General features: G+C 42.9%; 1 protein-coding gene across 4 annotated transcripts in view; it reads left to right on the top strand.

The window, feature by feature from the left end:
• The window catches only part of LOC118357565 (mucin-17-like), a 37979-nt gene extending 17789 nt beyond the window's left edge, over positions 1 to 20190 (top strand). For 3 of the 4 annotated variants that reach the window (XM_052478350.1, XM_052478348.1, XM_052478349.1), the window contains exons 6-8: positions 6860 to 6931; positions 10796 to 10867; positions 20056 to 20190. In XM_052478350.1, the coding sequence (XP_052334310.1) occupies positions 6860 to 6931; positions 10796 to 10867; positions 20056 to 20087 (176 nt within the window). In that variant the 3' untranslated portion in view covers positions 20088 to 20190. The remainder of the gene's footprint in view (positions 1 to 6859; positions 6932 to 10795; positions 10868 to 20055) is intronic. The other variant, XM_052478351.1, reaches the window with a different exon arrangement.
• Positions 20191 to 21815: the final 1625 nt, after the last annotated feature.

Raw genomic sequence — 21815 nt, 5'->3', positions numbered from 1 at the left:
ACGGGGGCTGGGATTTAAAACGTGTGTGTGTGTGTGTGTGTGAGTGAGTATTAGGACAAAACACTACATGGAGACAACACTGCATGGCAGCAACACATTGCAGCCCAAATAATTGTTCAAACATTGTGTGGTTGTATGTGCCCAAATAAAGGCAAGAAGATGGATAATGCATCACACAAAGCTGTCAGTAAGTGTCCATGATTGAGTCTTTTGAATGAAGAGCTGGATATAAAACTGTCCAGTTTGAGTGTTTGTTGCAGCTCGTTCCAGTCGCTAGCTGCATCCAACTGAAAAGAGTGACCCAGGGATGTGTGTGCTTTGAGGACCTTTAACAGAATATGACTGGCAGAACGGGTGTTGTATGTGGAGGATGAGGGCTGCGGTAGAGATCTCAGATAGGGGGGAGTGAGGCCTAAGAGGATTTTATAAGCATCAACCATTGGGTCTTGCGACGGGTATACAGAGATGACCAGTTTACAGAGGAGTATAGAGTGCAGTGATGTGTCCTATAAGGAGCATTGGTGGCAAATCTTATGGCCGAATGGTGAAGAACATCTAGCGGCTCGAGAGCACCCTTATCTGCCAATCTATAAATGAGGTCTCCGTAATCTAGCATGAGTAGGATGGTCAACTGAATCGGGGTTTGTTTGGCAGCTGGGGTGAAAGAGTGATTTACAATAGAGGAAACAAAGTATCTTTAACCTTAGCCTGCAGCTAGGATATGTGCAGAGGGAAGGACAGTGTACAGTCTAGCCATACTCCCAAGTACTTGTATGAGGTGACTCCCTCAAGCTCTAAACCCTGAGGTAGCAATCACACCTGTGGAGAGAGGGGATTTTTTTTCTTACCGAACCACATTCACTTTGTTTTGGAGGTGTTCAGAACAAGGTTAAGGGCATTGAAAGCTTTGTTGTATAGAATTTAACCTCTCTGGGGTAGGAGGCAGTATTTTGATGGCCGAATGAAAAGCGTGCCTAAAGTGAACTGCCTGTTACTCAGGCCCAGAAGCTAGGATATGCATATGCATGGTAGTATTGGATAGAAAACACAAGTTTCTAAAACTGTTAAAATAATGTCTGAGTATACCAGAACTGATATGGCAGGCGAAATCCAGAGGACAAAACCATACATCAAAATTCAGCCTAAAATTTCAACCAGGCAGGTGCGCCACGGAGAGGAGAGACAGGCTTGGCGATGATAGGGGCTGCAACCTTACAGGATCTGACCCAATGTTTTTTGGGGGTCAAGTGTAAGGAGCTTCTTTAGTACCTCAGACTTAGTGACCGCCTGCAGCGAAAACATTTGTAGCTGGGCAGGGGAGAAAGGGCGAGGAACATGAGGGCTAGTAGCATTAGAAGGGCTCTGAGATGAGGAAATGTTGGATGGGCAAGGAGGAATGGCTGAGTCAAATAAGAATCCTGACTTAATGAAGTGGACATTTTAAAGAGCTCAGTCATGCACTCCGTGTCAGTAACAACCATATTAACATTAAGGGACATGGGCAGCTGCGAGGCGGGTTTATTCTCCAGGTCTTCAATGTTCCAGAACTTCTTGGTTAGACCCACAGAGAGAACTGCTATCCTTCCGGATAGCCTGAGTGCACTTATTTATCTTTTGCCTGAACGAGAGCCAGCCAGTCTGTGTTTGCCGAGCCTTACGCCAAATGGAATTCTTGAGGTAGAGTAACTGCCAGATCATGGTTGAACCTGTTTTTTTTTTTTATTCAAATTTTCTTTTATGTGGGCGTGTTTAACAATACCACTGAAAATACAAGAAAAGGCGTCTTCGACAGAGGGGATCAAGCTGATTCTATACCAATTTACAGAGGCCAGAGGTCATGAAGGAAGGCTTGCTTATTTGTTTTTTAGCAAGCGTCTATGACAAGTCAGGACACGTCGTTTCACTGAGCACCGATTTACGATCACCGGCTGTAAAACATTGGTCATTACAGAAAACAGCAGACTCATACCTGTGAGGATAACATCAAGGAGTAGCCTTTTCTGGGTTTTTGGAGTAGGGATGCACGATATATCGGAATCTGACGATTATTCGCTAAAAATGCCAACATCGGTATTGGCCCGACGTTAACCCCCGACATGCATACCTAATATAACGTAGGTACATGCCCTAATGACGCCACTTCCCATTCCTAACTTAGCCCACAATGTCTGCTGTGTGGATCGAGCAGTCAAGTCGAGCAGTCATTTGAAAGTAAGAATTTCCGCGAGACAACTCAAAGGCAAAATCCATTAAAGCCAAGATAATGGAATTCATTTACGCACATTTTGGCATTTGTAGCTCTTATCACGGGACTGTGACTGTGAATTCACCTCCCCTGTCAGCCTATTGTGTGTGTGTATAGACATTCATATTGCACTGTACAGCTTTACATACGGATTGGGGATCAATGAAATGGAGTAAGTCTACTCAATACCCAATATATATTTTTCTCCCCAACGTCCTCAGTTATCAGACTCAAACATTCACGCAGTATTGTTTTTTTCTCAGGAATAGTGTTCAATACACATAGGTTGACAACAAATGTGTTTCAATTAAGTTTGTTTCAATTAAGTCCAGCAATAAGAGCTACTGTTCTCTGGGTGTCACTGAGTAAACTGATACCCCATGGCATTGATCCACAATCCATAGGTAAGTCTGTACAGTGAAATAAGTATGCAATTCTAAGTCTAATACATTCTGTGTGATTAACAGATTTGACATATCAAATTATTGTCGTTTGATTTTATATAACATTCCATTCTTGTTTAGCATGATCTACTAAGTTATGGCATAATTCTACTATTTGTATTAATTTGCATCACTGTCAATGACATATTTTTTTTATTTTGAAGGTTAACCTCGAAGTTCCACTACTGTGGCTGGCTAATCCTTATTGTGGCTAGCGTCACATAGATGGGTCCGACCACCATTAATCAAATAAGAACTGTCTTACAAATTAGGGTTATTTTAGATGACACCAAGCCATATAGTTAGCGAGCTAGCTACTGAAACAGATTGTTGTTTTTGGCCAAGAACATTTTTTGCATTCATGAGCTAGCCAGCTTTTTTTGACCAGCACTGTAGGTACGCGAGCCAACTTTACCAGCATCATGAGTCGTTGTGACATAAAATACAAGTGATTGTGTAATAACTACATGAAAAATGTATGAATGCATTAAATTGTGACATGCAGTCATATTCAGGTCCTGATTGGTCAACAAGCTTATTTTGACACGTCAAATAGTGTTACTTGACTTAACTTTTTTGACATGCAAAGACCCAAGTGGCGGTCCATAGAAATCCTGGTTGAGAATAAAACTGCTGAACAACAAAACAGCACAGCAAGTAAGTGGGGGGAAAAATACTTTTTGATTTTTATATTGAAAAGCCATCAAAACCTTTTTTGGTGTGTGACCTTTTCATGTAAGGCTCTTTGTCAGTTGTCTCTTCACCTCTCCTTCATCAGTACTGATCTGAAGGAACTGACCAGTTGAAAACCAGCCGAATTATGATCCTTCACCATATTGTTTTTATCCAGTGCAGATGAAGGGAATTAAACGAGGGGGCAGACTTGAAAAAAAAAAAAGAAAATAATATATACTTGTAAATTGGATATATCATAGAACACCAAAAAGTGAACGTTTCTGGAGACACCGTGCCTCAGGGTTCTGAAAACAATGTCAATAGAAAAGAAAAAACTAACGGCGTGCAATCGGTCACGCGCTCAAAACAGCTCTGGTTGATTAAGTTGTTGTTTTTCAGAATACAAGCCTGAAACAATGTCTAAAGACTGACATCTAGTGGAAGCCATAGGAACTGCAATTTGGGGCCTATCCAAATACATACTGTATAGGCATTCAATAGAAAAGTACCCACATCAAAAATATCCCACTTCCGGGATGGATTTTCCTCAGGTTTTCACCTGCCATATCAGTTCTGTTATACGCAGACATTATTTTAACAGTTTTGGAAACTGTTCTATCAAATACTACCATGCATTTACATATCCTAGCTTCTGGGCCTGAGTAACAGGCAGTTTACTTTGGGCATGTTTGTCAGCCAAACTTCAAAATACTGCCCCCTACCCAAGCAAGGTTAAATGAGTTCATTGTTTTGCCCCACAGTTAGTGAAACAGCTAAAATGGTTTACATACCAAGTGTTGTCATCGATTCCTTGTAGAGACTCCACACTGCTGCTTTTGTCACATGGGATGGCAGCAGCTTGCCGCCAAAGTGTTTGTCCTGTATTGTGGAAAAGTTCTTACACGGACACTCAGTCGATCTTAAATGAGTCACTGTTCGTCAGTGAGCTGGATGGGTTCCAACCAACTCAATGCACCATATTACAAATCAAATGTATTTATATAGCCCTTCGTACATCAGCTGATATCTCAAAGTGCTGTACAGAAACCAAGCCTAAAACCCCAAACAGCAAGCAATGCAGGTGTTGAAGCATGTTGGCTAGGGAAAAACTCCCTAGAAAGGCCAAAACCTAGGAAGAAACCTAGAGAGGAACCAGGCTATGTAGGGTGGCCAGTCCTCTTCTGGCTGTGCCAGGTGGAGATTATAACAGAACATGGCCAAGATGTTAAAATGTTCATAAATGACCAGCATGGTCAAATAATAGATCTGGGACAGGTAGCATGTCCGGTGAACAGGTCAGGGTTCCATAGCCACAGGCAGAACAGTTGAAACTGGAGCAGCAGCACGGCAAGGTGGCCTGGGGACAGCAAGGAGTCATCATGCCAGGTAGTCCTGAGGCATGGTCCTAGGGCTCAGGTCCTTAGAGAGAGAGAGAAAGACCGAATTAGACAGCATACTTAAATTCACACAGGACACCGGATAAGACAGGAGAAGTACTCCAGATATAACAAACTGACCCTAGCCCCCCGACACAAACTACTGCAGCATAAATACTGGAGGCTGAGACAGGAGGGGTCAGGAGACACTGTGGCCCCATCCGATGATACCCCCGGACAGGGCCAAACAGGAAGGATATAACCCCACCCACTTTGCCAAAGCACAGCCCCCCCCCCCCACCACTAGAGGGATATCTTCAACCACCAACTTATCATCCTGAGACGAGGCCGAGTATAGCCCACGAAGATCTCCGCCACGGCACAACCCAAGGGGGGTGCGCCAACCCAGACAGAAGATCAACTCAGTGACTCAACCCATTCAAGTGACGCACCCCTCCTAGGGACGGCATGAAAGAGCACCAGTAAGCCAGTGACTCAGCCCCTGTAATAGGGTTAGAGTCAGAGAATCCCAGTGGAAAGCGGGGAACCGGCCAGGCAGAGACGGCAAGGGCGGTTCGTTGCTCCAGAGCCTTTCCTTTCACCTTCAAACTCCTGAGCCAGACTACACTCAATCATATGACCCACTTAAGAGATGAGTCTTCAGTAAAGACTTAAAGGTTGAGACCGGGTTTGCGTCTCTCACATGGGTAGGCAGACCATTCCATAAAAATGGAGCTCTGTAGGAGAAAGCCCTGCATCCAGCTGTTTGCTTAGAAATTCTAGGGAGAATTAGGAGGCCTGGGTCTTGTGACCGTAGCGTACGTGTAGGTATGTACGGCAGGACCAAATCAGAGAGAGAGGTAGGAGCAAGCCCATGTAATGCTTTGTAGGTTAGCAGTAAAACCTTGAACTCTGCCCTTGCCTTAACAGGAAGCCAGTGTAGGGAGGCTAGCACTGGAGTAATGTGATCAAATTGTTTGGTTCTAGTCAGGATTCTAGTAGCCGTATTTAGCACTAACTGAAGTTTATTTAGTACTTTATCCGGAAAGTAGAGCATTGCAGTAGTCTAACCCAGAAGTAACACAAGCATGGATTAATTTTTCTGCATTTTTGGACAAAGTTTATGATTTTTGCAATGTTACGTAGATGGGGAAAAAAGCTGTCCTTGATACAGTCTTGATATGTTCGTCAAAAGAGAGATCGGGGTCCAGAGTAACGCCGAGGTCCTTCACAGTTTTATTGTACACATCTCAATCGGGGGCTCTCCTGCGGCAGTCCCAACAGTTGTCTGTGTGTAGCCATATATAAAGACAAGTTATATTTGCGTGATTTAGCATAATTAATCATTACCATTTTGTTTCATGTGACCAACCAATACTGTTTCATAACATGTGACAGACCAACACCTCACGAGGCTTCTCTCTAAGCTTAGACCTTAACTGAGAAATCTTAAGTTCTCAAAACAACTTCATTTGTTTTCAACACGGTCTGGGCGTACTGCCAAATTGCATCTACTGATAGTTGATTTGTACAGTCAGCCACTTGCATGAACACAGAAATTGGTTATTAGAACAGCACAAACATTCTAATTCCCATTCCACCTGGGTGGCGTCCTGGTAATACTATTGCATTATCTGCGTAGTTGAAGTTCACCACTCGCTGCAAGTCCTCATGCTTCAGGTGTAACCTGTGCTGGATTGGGCCAGCTCTTTTTGATGGGAGGCATTAGACGGTTCTCTTTTATATGACTGGTGGCGGAGAGTCAGGTGTGTCCTACTGATGCTGAAAGACAAATTCCAGATACAAATATTTTAGCATTCTTGTAACAATAGCAATGCTGCCATGTCAATAACATGTCTCCAAAAATGACACGGTGTCTCCAGTTGTTTACATGTAGTAATTGTGACGCACCTTCCATATTCACTTTCCATGCACTTTTTTTTGAGACTGAGCCCATGTGAAACACGTTGGTTGTTGGTACTGGTCCCTCAGGGTCACTCTACCGGCCTTACGCCACAGATGGGAAGACTAAGTTTATTCCCAAAAAGCCATCAATGCACTTTGTAACCACTGGCCAAGTAGTCACAGAATGATCAATCTGTCTATTGATTTTCTTGCAGGGTGTGCAAACTATGTGCTACTTCAGCAAGAACTGGAGACGTGTCGTCAAGAAAATGAGAGACTGCAAGCAGGTATTATTCAAATTGAACATTTCTATCATGTTTTTGGGGGGGGTTACAGCCTACAGTTGAATGGAGGGAACCCTGCTTACTGAGATTTACCGTCCAAAACAATTCCCTTTTCCCGGGATAAAAAGCTATGAGAAACTGGTCAATTATAATACCTTTACATGAACAGCATGGCGTAAAATGGAACTGATAAATTATATGCAACGTCTAAATATGGCTTCTCTACGGCCTCTGCATGATGAATTGACGCTCAAGGTGGGGACAGACAGCCCATCTCAATATGGAGAGCAGTTCACAATGCACTTAGACCTACGTATCTCATCATGGTAAGCGTTTTAAAACAGCCCATCACTCGAATATTGTTGCTTTAAATCAGTGAACTCGCAAACACTCTCTTGCAGTCTTTCTCTCTCTCGCAGTCTCTCTCTCTATCCATCAACCCTTTTACTCTACTTTGTTGAAGCATCTTTGGTAGCGATTTCAGCCTCGAGCGGGTTGATAGCTTCAAGTTCTTTGGTGTCCACATCACCAACAAACTAGAATGGTCCAAACACACCAAGACCGTTGTGAAGAGGGCACGACATAGCCTATTCCCCCTCAGGAAACTAAAAGGATTTGGCATTTGTCCTGAGATCCTCAAGGTTCTACAGTTGCAACATCGAGGGCATCCTGACTGGTTGCATCACTGCCTGGTACAGCAAGAGCTCGGCCTCCGACCTCAAGGCACTACAGAGGGTAGTGTGCACGGCCCAGCACATCACTGGGGCTAAGCTGCCTGCCATGAAGGACCTCTACACCAGGCGGTTTCAGAGGAAAGCCCTAAATTGTCAAAGACCCCAGTCAGACTGTTCTCTCTACTATCACATGACTTGGCACTCCAGCGGTACTGGAGTGCCAAGACTAGGACAAAAAGGCTTCTCAATAGTTTTTACCCCCAGGCCATAAGACTCCTGTTGTTTGTATTGTGTAACACCCCCCCACCCCCCAACCCCACTTTTACGCTTCTGCTACTCTGTTCATCATATATGCATAGTCACTTTAACCATATCTACATGTACATACTACCTCAATCAGCCCGACTAACCGGTGTCTGTATGTAGCCTTGCTGCTGTTATCTTTTTACTGTTTTTATTTCTTTACTTACTTATTGTTCACCTAATACCTTTTTTTGCACAATTGGTTAGAGTCTGTAAGTAAGCATTTTACTGTTGTATTCGGTGCACGTGACAAACTTTGATTTGAGTCTTCACTACAAGCTTGGCACACCTGTATTTGGGGAGTTTCTCCAATTGTTCTCTGCAGATCCTCTCAAGCTCTGTCAGGTTGGCTGGGGAGTGTCGCTGCACAGCTATTTTCAGGTCTCTCCAGACGTGTTAGATTGGGTTCAAGTCTAGGCTCTGGCTGAACCACTCAAGGACATACAGACTTGTCCCGGAGCCACTCCTGTGTTGTCTTGGCTGTGTGCTTAGGGTCGTTGTCTTGTTGGAAGGTGAACCTTCTCCCCAGTCTGAGGTCCTGAGCACTCGGGAGAAGGTTTTCATCAAGGATCTCTGTACTTTGCACCGTTTATCTTCTCTCGATCCGGACTTGTCTACCAGTCCCTGCTGCTGAAAACCATCTCCACTGCATGATGCTGCCACCACGCTTCACTGTAGTTGTGGTGCCAGGTTTCCTCCAGACGTGACGCTTGGCATTCAGGCCAAAGAAGTGCTGGTACTGCTTGATCTGTGGCAGCGGCCTGAAGTACGGAGTCAGATGTTATTGCCAGCCATAGCTTTCCACCAGCACCGTTATCGTCCATATCTTTATTTATATACAGTTAAAGTCAGAAGTTTACATACAGCTTAGCCAAATACATTTAAACTCAGTTTTTCACAATTCCTGACATTTTAATCCTAGTAAAAATTCCCTGTCTTGGGTCAGTTAGGATCGCCACTTTATTTTAATAATGTCAAATGTCAGAATAATAGAGAATTATTTTATTTCTTCATCACATTCCCAGTGGGTCAGAAGTTTAAATGCACTCAATTAGTATTTGGTAGCATTGCCTTTTATATTGTTTAACTTGGGTCAAGTGTTTTGGGTAGCCTTCCACAAGCTTCTCACAATAAATAAGGTGAATTTTGGCCCATTCCCCCTGACAGAGCTGGTGTAACAGTCAGGTCTGTAGGCCTCCTTGCTCGCACATGCTTTTTCAGTTCTGCCCACAAATGTTCTATAAGATTGTCAGGCATTGTGATGGCCACTCTAATACCTTGACCTTGTTGTCCTTATGCCATTTTGCCACAACTTTGGAAGTTTGCTTGGGGCCATTGTCCATTTGGAAGACCCATTTGCAACCAAGCTTTCACTTCCTGACTGATGTCTTGATGTTGCTTCAATATATCCACATAATTTTCCTTCCTCAGGATGCCATATATTTTTAAGTGCACCAGTTCCTCCTGCAGAAAAACACCCCCACAACATGATGCTGCTACCTCCATGCTCCAACACCCCTCCAAACATGATGGTCATTATAGCCAAAAAGTTATATTTTTGTTTCATCAGACCAGAGGACATTTCTCCAAAAAGTACCATCTTTGTCCCCATGTGCACTTGCAAACAGTAGTCTGGCTTTTGTATGGCAGTTTTGGAGCAGTGGCTTCTTCCTTGCTGAGCGGCCTTTCAGGTTATGTTGATATAGGACTCGTTTTACTGTTGGTATAGATACTTTTGTACCCGTTTCTTCCAGCATCTTCACATGGTCCTTTTGCTGCTGTTCTGGGATTGATTTGCACTTTTCGCACAAGTACGTTCATCTCTGCATCTCCTTCCTGAGCGGTATGACGGCTGCGTGGTCCCATGGTGTTTATACTTGCGTACTATGTACAGATGAACGTGGTACCTTCAGGCGTTTGGAAATTGCTCCCAAGGATGAACCAGACTTGTGGAGGTCTACAATTTCTTTTCTGCGGTCTTGGCTGATTTTCTTTTGATTTTCTCATGATGTCAAGCAAAGAGGCACTGAGTTTGAAGGTCGACCTTGAACTGCATCCACAGGTACACCTCCAATTGACTCAACTTATGTAAATTAGCCTCAAAGCTTCTAAGGCCATGACATATTTTTCTGGAATTTTCCAAGCTGTTTAAATGCAGTCAACTTGCTGTATGTTAACTTCTGACCCACTGGAATTGTGATACAGTAAATTATAAGTGAAATAATCTGTCTGTAAACAATTTTTGGAAAAATGACTTGTCATGCACAAAGTAGATGTCCTAACCGACTTGCCAAAGCTATAGTTTGTTAAGAAATTTGTGGAGTGGTTGAAAAACGAGTTTTAATAACTCGAACCTAAGTGTATGTAAACTTCCGACTTCAACTGTATATCTAGCCATCTATGTCCTTAATCAGTATAAAGGAGGAAATGTTGCTTGCTTGTTGAGCAAAATCAAAGCTGTAATGCATCCTGATGTCTTTGCTTGCTGGTTCTGTAGGGACCCCCAGAGACAACTGCAGGTCTTGACAGGTGGTCTTGCAGTCATCAACCATCTTCTGGTAGACCAACCGTTCACTCTGAACAAGCAGGAGATGCTTCTCTTGCTTCTAGCGTTACTTTACAATAGCAATGCTGCCATGTCAACATGTCACCAGTTGTTTACATTTAGCGATTGTGACGCACCTTCCATAGTCACTTTCCATGCACTTTTTTTGAGACCGAGCCCATGTGAAACACGTTGGTTGTTGGTATTGGTCCCTCAGGGTCACCCTACCGGCCTTACGCCACAGATGGGAAGACTAAGTTTATTCCCAAAAAGCCATCAATGTACTTTGTAACCACTGGCCAAGTAGTCACAGAATGATCAATCTGTCTATTGATTTTCTTGCAGGGTGTGCAAACTATGTGCTACTTCAGCAAGAACTGGAGATGTGTCGTCAAGAAAATGAGAGACTGCGAGCAGGTATTATTCAAATTGAACATTTCTGTCATGTTTTTTTCTATGGTGGGGGGTTACAGCCTACGGTTGAATGACGGGAACCCTGCTTACTGAGATTTACTGCCCAAAACCACTTCCTTTTCCCGGGATAAATAGCTGCGAGAAACTGGTGTGAAATGGAAATGTTAAATTATATGCGACGTCTAAATATAGCTTCTCTACGGCCTTGCGTGATGAATTGACGCTCAAGGTGGGGACCGACAGCCCATCTCAATATGGAGCGCAGTTCACAATGCACGTAGACCTACGTATCTCATGGTAAGAGTTTTAAAACAGCCCATCACTCGAATATTGTTGCTTTAAATCAGTGAACTTGCAAACACTCTCTCGCAGTCTCTTTCTCTCTATCCATCAACTCCATTCAAATTGCATCCAAAATAGATCATCCTGTTCTAGTGCCCTCAAAGTGTTCAGACCCCTGACTTTTTGTTACGTTCCAGCCTTATTCTAAAATGGGTAAATAGTTTTTTCCATTCATCAATTTATACACAGTACCCTATAATGATAAAGCAAAATGGGTTTATAGATTTTTTTTTTTTTTGGTGCAAAAAAATAATAATACAAATGTATTCAGACCCTTTTACTCTGTACTTTGTTGAAGCACCTTTGGCAGCGATTACAGCCTTGAGTCTTCTTCGGTATGACTCTACAAGCTTAGAACAACTGTATTTGGAGTTTCTCCCATTCTTCTCTGCAAATCCTCAAGCTCTGTCAGGTTGGCTGGGGAGCGTCGCTGCGCAGATATTTTCAGGTCTCTCCAGAGATGTTAGATCGGGTTCAAGTCCGGGCTCTGGCTGGACCACTCAAGGACATTCAGACTTGTCCCAAAGCCACTCCTGTGTTGTCTTGGCTGTGTGCTTAGGGTCATTGTCTTGTTGGAAGGTGAACCTTCTCCCCAGTCTGAGGTCCTGAGCACTCTGGAGAAGGTTTTCATGAAGGATCTCTGTACTTTGCTCCGTTAATCTTTCCCTCGATCTGGGCTAGTCTACCAGTCCCTGCTGCTGAAAACCATCTCTACTGCATGATGCTGCCACCACCACGCTTCACCATAGTGGTGGTGCCAGGTTACCTCCAGCTTGGCATTCAGGCCAAAGAAGTGCTGGTACTGCTTGATCTGTGGCAGCGGCCTGAAGTACGGAGTCAGGTGTTGTTGCCAGCCATAGCTTTCCACCAGCACCGTTATCGTCCATATCTTTATTTGTATGCAGTTGAAGTCAGAAGTTTACATACACCTTAGCCAAATATATTTAAACTCAGTTTTTCACATTTCTTGACATCCTCGTAAAAATTCCCTGTCTTAGGTCAGTTAGGACCAAAAAGTACCATCTTTGCCCCCATATGCAGTTGCAAACCGTAGTCTGGCTTTTTTTATGGCGGTTTTGGCGCAGTGGCTTGCTTGCTTCCTTGCTAAGTGGCCTTTCAGGTTGTGTCGACAAAGGGCTCATTTTACTGTGTATATACAGTGGGGCAAAAGTATTTAGTCAGCCACCAATTGTGCAAGTTCTCCCACTTAAAAAAATGAGGCCTGTAATTTATCATAGGTACACTTCAACTATGACAGACAAAATGAGGGGGAAAAAATCCAGAAAATCACATTGTAGGATTTTTTAAATCGATTTATTTGTAAATTATGGTGGAAAATAAGTATTTGGTCACCTACAAACAAGCAAGATTTCTGGCTCTCACAGACCTGTAACTTCTTCTTTAAGAGGCTCCTCCACTCGTTTACCTGTATTAATGGCACCTGTTTGAACTTGTTATCAGTATAAAAGACACCTGGCCACAACCTCAAACAGTCACACTCCAAACTCTACTATGGCCAAGACCAAAGAGCTGTCAAAGGACACCAGAAACAAAATTGTAGACCTGCACCAGGCTGGGAAGACTGAATCTGCAATAGGTAAGCAGCTTGGTTTGAAGAAGTCAACTGTTGGCGCAATTATTAGGAAATGGAAGACATACAAGACCACTGATAATCTCCCTCGATCTGGGGCTCCACGCAAGATCTCACCCCGTGGGGTCAAAATGATGACAAGAACGGTGAGCAAAAATCCCAAAACCACATGGGGGGACCTAGTGAATGACCTGCAGAGAGCTGGGACCAAAGTAACAAAGCCTACCACACACTACGCCGCCAGGGACTCAAATCCTGCAGTGCCAGACGTGTCCCCCTGCTTAAGCCAGTACATGTCCAGGCCCGTCTGAAGTTTGCTAGAGAGCATTTGGATGATCCAGAATAAGATTGGGAGAATGTCATATGGTCAGATGAAACCAAAATATAACTTTTTGGTTTAAAACTCAACTCGTCGTGTTTGGAGGACAAAGAATGCTGAGTTGCATCCAAAGAACACCATACCTACTGTTTAAAAAAATATATATTTCACCTTTATTTAACCAGGTAGGCAAGTTGAGAACAAGTTTATTTTACAATTGCGACCTGGCCAAGATAAAGCAAAGCAGTTCGACACATACAACGACACAGAGTTACACATGGAGTAAAACAAACATACAGTATAAACAAGTCTATACGATGTGAGCAAATGAGGTGAGATAAGGGAGGTAAAGGCAAAAAAAGGCCATGGTGGCAAAGTAAATACAATCTAGCAAGTAAAACACTGGAATGGTAGATTTGCAATGGAAGAATGTGCAAAGTAGATATAAAAATAATGGGGTGCAAAGGAGCAAAATAAATAAATTAAATACAGTAGGGAAAGAGGTAGTTGTTTGGGCTAAATTATAGGTGAGCTATGTACAGGTGCAGTAATCTGTGAGCTGCTCTGACAGTTGGTGCTTAAAGCTAGTGAGGGAGAAGTGTTTCCAGTTTCAGAGATTTTTGTAGTTCGTTCCAGTCATTGGCAGCACAGAACTGGAAGGAGAGGCGGCCAAAGAAAGAATTGGTTTTGGGGGTGACTAGAGGGATATACCTTCTGGAGCGTGTGCTACAGGTGGGAGATGCTATGGTGACCAGTGAGGTGAGAAGGGGGGATTTTACCTAGCAGGGCCTTATAGATGACATGGAGCCAGTGGGTTTGGCGACGAGTATGAAGCGAGGGCCGGCCAACGAGAGCGTACAGGTCGCAATGGTGGGTAGTATATGGGGCTTTGGTGATAGACTGCATCCAATTTGGTGAGTAGGATATTGGAGGCTATTTTGTGAATGACATCGCCAAAGTCGAGGATTGGTAGGATGGTCAGTTTTACAAGGGTATGTTTGGCAGCATGAGTGAAGGATGCTTTGTTGTGAAATAGGAAGCCAATTCTAGATTTATCTTTGGATTGGAGATGTTTGATATGGGTCTGGAAGGAGAGTTTGCAGTCTAACCAGACACCTAAGTATTTGTAGTTGTCCACGTATTCTAAGTCAGAGCTGTCCAGAGTAGTGATGTTGGACGGGCGGGCAGGTGCAGGTAGCGATCGGTTGAAGAGCATGCATTTAGTTTTACTTGTATTTAAGAGCAATTGGAGGCCACGGAAGGAGAGTTGTATGGTATTGAAGCTTGCCTGCAGGGTTGTTAACAGTGTCCAAAGAAGGGCCAGAAGTATACAGAATGGTGTCGTCTGCGTAGAGGTGGATCAGAGACTCACCAGCAGCAAGAGCGACCTCATAGATGTATACAGAGAAGAGAGTTGGTCCAAGAATTGAACCCTGTGGCACCCCCATAGACTGCCAGAGGTCCGAACTGCAGACCCTCCGATTTGACACACTGAACTCTATCAGAGAAGTAGTTGGTGAACCAGGCGAGGCAATCATTTGAGAAACCAAGGCTGTCGAGTCTGCCGATGAGGATGTGGTGATTGACAAGAGTCGAAAGCCGTGGCCAGATCAATGAATACGGCTGCACAGTAATGTTTCTTATCTATGGCAGTTAAGATATCGTTTAAGACCTTGAGCGTGGCTGAGGTGCACCCATGACCAGCTCTGAAACCAGATTGCATAGCAGAGAAGGTATGGTGAGATTCGAAATGGTCGGTAATCTGTTTGTTGACTTGGCTTTCGAAGACCTTAGAAAGGCATGGTAGGATAGATATAGGTCTGTAGCAGTTTGGGTCAAGAGTGTCCCCACCTTTGAAGAGGGGGATGACCGCAGCTGCTTTCTAATCTTTGGGAATCTCAGACAACACGAAAGAGGTTGAATAGGCTAGTAATAGGGGTGGCAACAATTTCGGCAGATCATTTTAGAAAGGGTTCAGATTGTAGGGGTCCAGATTTTGCAGCTCTTTCAGAACATCAGCTGAATGGATTTGGGAGAAGGAGAAATGGGGAAGGCTTGGGCGCGTTGCTGTGGGGGGTGCAGTGCTGTTGACCGGGGTAGGAGTGGCCAGCCGTAGAAAAATGCTTATTGAAATTCTCAATTATGGTGGATTTATCAGTGGTGACAGTGTTTCCTATCTTCAGTGCAGTGGGCAGCTGGGAGGAGGTGTTCTTATTCTCCATGGACATTAGTGTCCCAGAACTTTTTTGAGTTAGTGTTGCAGGAAGCAAATTTCTGCTTGAAAAAGCTAGCCTTGGCTTTTTCTAACTGCCTGTATATAATGGTTTCTAGCTTCCCTGAACTGCTTCATATCACGGAGGCTGTTTGATGCTAATGCAGAACGACATAGGATGTTTTTGTGTTGGTTAAGGCCAGTCAGGTCTGGGGAGAACCAAGGGTTCCTGGTTCTAAATTTCTTGAATGGGGCATGTTTATTTAAGATGGTTAGGAAGGCATTCAAAAAAAATATCCAGGCATCCTCTACTGACGGGATGAGATCAATATCCTTCCACGATACCCCGGCAAGGTTGATTTAGAAAGGCCTGCTCGCTGAAGTGTTTCAGGGAGCGTTTGACAGTGATGAGTGGAGGTCGTTTGACCGCTGACCCATTATGGATGCAGGCAATGAGGCAGTGATCGCTGAGATCTTGGTTGAAGACAGCAGAGTTGTATTTAGAGGGCAAGTTGGTTAGGATGATATCTATGAGGGTGCCCATGTTTAAGGCTTTGGGGAGGAACCTGTTAGGTTCATTGATCATTTGTGTGAGATTGAGGGCATCAAGCTTAGATTGTAGGATGGATGGGGTGTTAAGCATGTTCCAGTTTAGGTCGCCTAGCAGCACGAGCTCTGAAGCTAGATGGGGGGCAATCAGTTCACATATGGTGTCCAGAGCACAGCTGGGGGCAGAGGGTGGTCTATAGCAGGCGGCAACGGTGAGAGACTTGTTTTTAGAGAGGTGGATTTATAAAAGTAGAAGTTCAAATTGTTTGGGTACAGACCTGGATAGTAGGACATAACTCTGCAGGCTATCTTTGCAGTAGATTGCAACACCGCCCCCTTTGGCAGTTTTATCTTGTCTGAAAATGTTGTAGTTTGGGATTAACATTTCAGAATTTTTGGTGGTCTTCCTAAGCCAGGATTCAGACACAGCTAGAACATCCGGGTTGGCAGGGTGTGCTTAAAGCAGTGACTAGAACAAACTTAGGGAGGAGGCTTCTCATGTTAACATGCATGAAAACAAGGCTATTACGGTTACAGAAGTCATCAAAAGAGAGCGCCTGGGGAATAGGAGTGGAGCTAGGCACTGCAGGGCCTGGATTCACCTCTACATTGCCAGAGGAACAGAGGAGGAGTAGGATAAGGGTACGGCTAAAAGTAATAATTTGGTCGTCTGGAACAGAGTAAAAGGAGGTTTCTGGGGGCGATAAAATAGCTTCAAGGTATAATGTACAGACAAAGGTATGGTAGGATGTGAATACAGTGGAGGTAAACCTAGGTATTGAGTGATGAAGAGAGATATTGTCTCTAGAAACATCATTGAAACCAGGAGATGTCATCGCATGTGTGGGTGGTGGAATTAATAGGTTGGATAAGGTATAGTGAGCAGGACTAGAGGCTCTACAGTGAAATAAGCCAATAGACACTAACCAGAACAGCAATGGACAAGGCATATTGACATTACGGAGAGGCATGCTTAGTCGAGTGATCAAAAGGGTCCATTGAGTAGAGAGGTTGGTTGGGGTTACGGCGATTTAGGCAGCTAGCCAGGCCATCGGTAGCAAGCTAGCATAGGATGGAGGTCTGTTATTAGCCACCTCGTGCGTTCCGTCGGTAGATTAGTGGGGTTCCGTGTGGTAGAGGGGATTAATCCAAATCTCACAACAACAAAAAACAATGGATATAGTTATAGAGGCCCAAGAAAAATAAATAAACTGTGAAGCATGGGGGTGGAAACATCATGCTTTGGGGCTGTTTTTCTGCAAAGGGACCAGGACGACTAATCCGTGTAAAGGAAAGAATGAATGGGCCCATGTATTGTGAGATTTTGAGTGAAACCTCCTTCCATCAGCAAGGACATTGAAGATGAAACGTGGCTGGGTCTTTCAGCATGACAATGATCCCAAACACACCGCCCGGGCAAAGGAGTGTTTTCGTAAGAAGCATTTCAAGGTCCTGGAGTGGCCTAGCCAGTCTCCAGATCTCAACCCCATAGAAAATCTTTGGAGGGAGTTGAAAGTCCGTGTTGCCCAGCAACAGCCCCAAAACATCACTGCTCTAGAGGAGATCTGCATGGAGGAATGTGCCAAAATACCAGCAAGTGTGTGAAAACCTTGTGAAGACTTACAGAAAACGTTTGACCTCTGTCATTGCCAACAAAGGGTATATGACAAAGTATTGAGAAACTTTTGTTATTGACCAAATACTTATTTTCCACCATAATTTGCAAATAAATTCATTAAAAAAAGTATTTCTTATTTTGTCTGTCATAGTTGAAGTGTGCCTATGATAAATTACAGGCCTAATCTTTTTAAGTGGGAGAACTTGCACACTTGGTGGCTGACTAAATACTTTTTTGCCCCTCTGTAGATTCTTTTGTACCTGTTTCCTCAGATCTTTGCTCTCATTTTGTTTGATACCAGATTCTCTGATAGATCTAGTCTGTATGTTGGTGGTTTATAAATGTGGTTTATAAATGTCTCTAGCCTCATTTTATATTGTGGTGTTTTCCAGATTGAAGGTTATTACCCATGAGTATATGGAGTTGAAGTGCTAAAATTTAGTCCGACTTTTTACATTTTTTATCTTGAAGCGATCTGCACTTCTGTTCAGTCCGCCATTTTACCTGGCCCAGACTACCTGATTTACAGTCCTTAATTTCTGTCTTTTATCAAATAAAATAAACCTGTTTTCACTTTGTCATTATGGGGTATTGTGTATAGATTGAGTGTTTTTATTTTATTCAATCCAATTTAGAATAAGGCTGTAACGTAAGAAAATATGGAAAAGGGGAAGGGGTCGGAATACTTTTGATTGCGCTGTATACATTTAAGTCAGGTTATTGATTTATAGACCTAATTAAGTTGGGTTTCTAGTCAATATTCTTAGACAAGCTCTATTTGCACAGGAGTAGTAATTCTATTGAACGTTGGTTATGAAATTCAGACGGAATTAGTTTTTCCAAACTGCCTCCTGTAATTCATTATTTAAAAATGTTTTTTTAAATAAATTGGCAGTTATGACTGAAGCCTGGAGGTTTTGAGTCCAGGCGAAAAGCCGAAAACAGGGCTACACTGAAAATACGAGCTTGGTTCCCAAGTTTCTAAACCATATCAAACCATCTTAGGTACAGTGTCGCGATAATATTTGAAGAAGTGTGATCATAAACATTATGATATTGTAGCGATCCGCAATTGAAATCCCCCCCCCCCAGCCTTCAGATGTGAGCTAAACAGTGCACTTGAGATGCTTTTTAAGGCTATCGATGCAAAAGTGAACTTTATCATTTCCATACGTTTAGGTCAGTTGTATGCTGCTTTGCTATCAATCAAGGGCGCAATATTTAACTGATGCATTTGGCAATATTCCATTTATTTACACAAAACATATGAACAAAAGTATTCACTGTTGAAGTTGATCCATGCGCAGCACTTCGTTCAATTGATCTAATCAGTTCTTGTTTTCGCGCCTGAAATGTCAGCAACACCTGTCAAACAGACATTTCTCTCAACACTGGGATGTCGATTCGCACGGGACTACTATTATCAGAGGACCTTGGAGTTGGTTATTCTGTCTGGAATTGTTACTCTTGCCATGTACAAATTACTGACGTTTTGTGCTTGTGCACATATTTACATTACACGACCACCCCCAGTAAAACTAATCCTAGGCCTAGTTCTATGTGTAATCAGGTGTGTTCTTAGTCAAAGTTGATGGGAGCACTCCAAACAAAAGACAATTTAATAAATTGACAACTCTCATAAATGGAATGAAATAAACCAAAACTTGTTTCTCACAAATGTAGCCTAGGTTGTGCGCTCTGCAAACATGTCCACTCCTACATTGACAATGGTAAGATTGTCATAATATGATTTGAATGCATTAACAGAAATAACCTTAACCAAACAGACAGATTAGAATTTTTGGTAAATGTACTGCTAGTGATATGGTCATCCCTGCGGCTGCCACAATGGAGGAGTCTACTGAGACAGGTGTGAATCAGGCAGGTGTCTTGTGTGGCGTAAATATATATTTTCCCCTGCTCAACTGAACTCTTGATCGACCAAACAATCTACCAAATGGGGTCAGTCCTAAATGAAAGTCATCCGTTCCCGGATGAATAACAATGAAAATAATTGTCAAATGAAAAGCACAATGTGTCTGCTTTTTATAAAAAAAAGTGGAGTTGGGTAAGGGTACAGACACATGAACACTGAAATTGTAAATGACTTACAAAAGTACAGTTCAAATCAACTGTTTTCAGACTAGTTCATTGGAAAGTTGTGTTCAGTTATTCATTTTTTGGGCAGACGATCATCTCCGTTGTCATTCATTTGGGAACAGATGACTCCCATTGAAAAAGCATTGGCTCCATCCAAAATACTCGACACAATTCCAATACATTTGACTTGACAATGATGTAGTACATCATATATGATTTTAATCCGTGTTCATGTCTGTGTGGCCGTACTCTTTTAAGAGGTAAACCAATAAAAATCTGGATTCTCAGATCATTTGGGGAAAAAATTGCTTACTGGTATGTCCTGCAGGACTACACATCCATTTAGTCTGGCAGTCAGGATGTGGAGCAAGTGTTTTGATGTCACATTGCTAATTGTTGTATTGAAGTCTCATTTCAGGTCATTTAATCTAACTTTTTGACTTTGACAAATTTATTCCAGAGCTACGTAATCGTGACAGGATGGATTTGTAAAGGAAGACACACAAATGGAATGGATTGCACAGATAAATGGAATAAGTAACAGATTCAAATGAAATTGTTTTACTTTTAAGATTGAATAAAGATTTGATATGCCTATTGGTTGTTTTTCTTTTAGGTTTAGAAGAGGACATACACTGAGCATACCAAACATTAGGAACACTGTCCTAACATAGTTTCCCCCCCAATAGGTCTCCATTGTAATTTTGTCAGTGAATGGACTCTACAAGGTGTCAAGCCTTTCACAGGGATGCTGGCCCATGTTAACTCCAATGCGTCCCACAGTTGTCAGGTTGTCTGAATGTCCTTTGGCTGGTGGACCGTTGTTGATACACATGGGAAAGTGTTGAGCATGAAAAACGCAGCATTTTGACATAACAGTGCACCTGGCACCAACTCACATACCCTTTTAAAAAGCTCTTGAATCCTTTTTCATGCCCATTCACCCTCACATACAATCCATGTCTCAAGGCTTAAACATCCTTCTTTAACCAGTCTTCTCCCCTCCATCTACACTGATTTTACAGTGGATTAAATAAGGGATCATAGCTTTCACCTGGTCACTCTGTCATGGAAAGAGCAGGTGCCCTTAATGTTTTGTACATTCAGTGTATATTGCCGGTTTTCCAGACCCAGATAAAGCTTAGTCCTGGAATAAGTGATTTCCGTGGAGAATTTCCATTGCGAGTGCTTGTTAGTCCAGGACTAGGCTTAATGAGGGGGCGGCAGGTAGCCTAGTGGTTCGATCTAGATCGAATTCCTGAGGTGACAAGGTAAATATCTGTCATTCTGCTCCTGAACAAGGCAGTTAACCCACTGTTCCTAGGCCATCATTGTAAATCAGAATTTGTTCTTCACTGACTTGCCTAGTTAAATAAAGGTAAAATAAATAAATATTAAACAAATAAATGAGTCTCCGAAACCGTCCCATAAGTGTTTTCTAGTAGTTGAATGGAGGTTCAGCTCCATGGACAACATCTAACCAGTTTGGACTATTGATTACCCCCAAACTGGGTCACCAGTGGTTATTAGCAAGATGTGGTGATTGTGACAAGTACCGTGTGAATATACTGGTCCCGTTCCAGGCTGATTTTATTTTTCAGTCCTGCTGCATGAAGCAACCTAAGGTTGCATGCAACGTTGTGAATATACACAGTCCGGCATGAGGTTGATATATGTGGTTAGCTAATATGTAAACCCTTATCCAGGCGTTGTGATTTCTGGAAGGAGATTGCAATGTAGGGGATGATTTACCTCTTGGAACTAAAACTAAAATAAGTGGAGAATTTCAGGGTCTATAAATTATGCACGGTTGAATAGTCTGGAATACTGGTTGAAAAGGGTCTGGAATACTGTTGGAGGAATGCACCTCTCATGAGGAAATTGCTAGCATACTTTTGCTGGCATACTTACTGTCCCCAATTTATGCAGTTGTCTGTCTTTTTTTGTCCACCACCTGTAGGTCATAGACTACAATGTAGTGAGGTCTGGTCTACAAAAGGAAGCTGGAGAATGGAGATATAATCAGTGGATGTTCCCTAATCGCTCCCTACCCCATGGCTCTGTAACCCTTCGTCTCTGCAGATCTGTAAGGTGTAAAGCAATATGGTGGAAGCTTTACCATTGCACTGCTTATAGCTAACGAGACCGTACAGATTTGCAAATATCAAGTGACTTGACTTGGGGAGCGATTTTTGGAGCATCTAGATTCTCCTACATGGT

The sequence above is a fragment of the Oncorhynchus keta genome, chromosome 24, assembly GCF_023373465.1.
Source record: "Oncorhynchus keta strain PuntledgeMale-10-30-2019 chromosome 24, Oket_V2, whole genome shotgun sequence".
NCBI lineage: Eukaryota > Metazoa > Chordata > Actinopteri > Salmoniformes > Salmonidae > Oncorhynchus > Oncorhynchus keta.
Note: the sequence above shows the minus strand (reverse complement) of the source record. Positions and strands in the feature narration are given on the sequence as shown.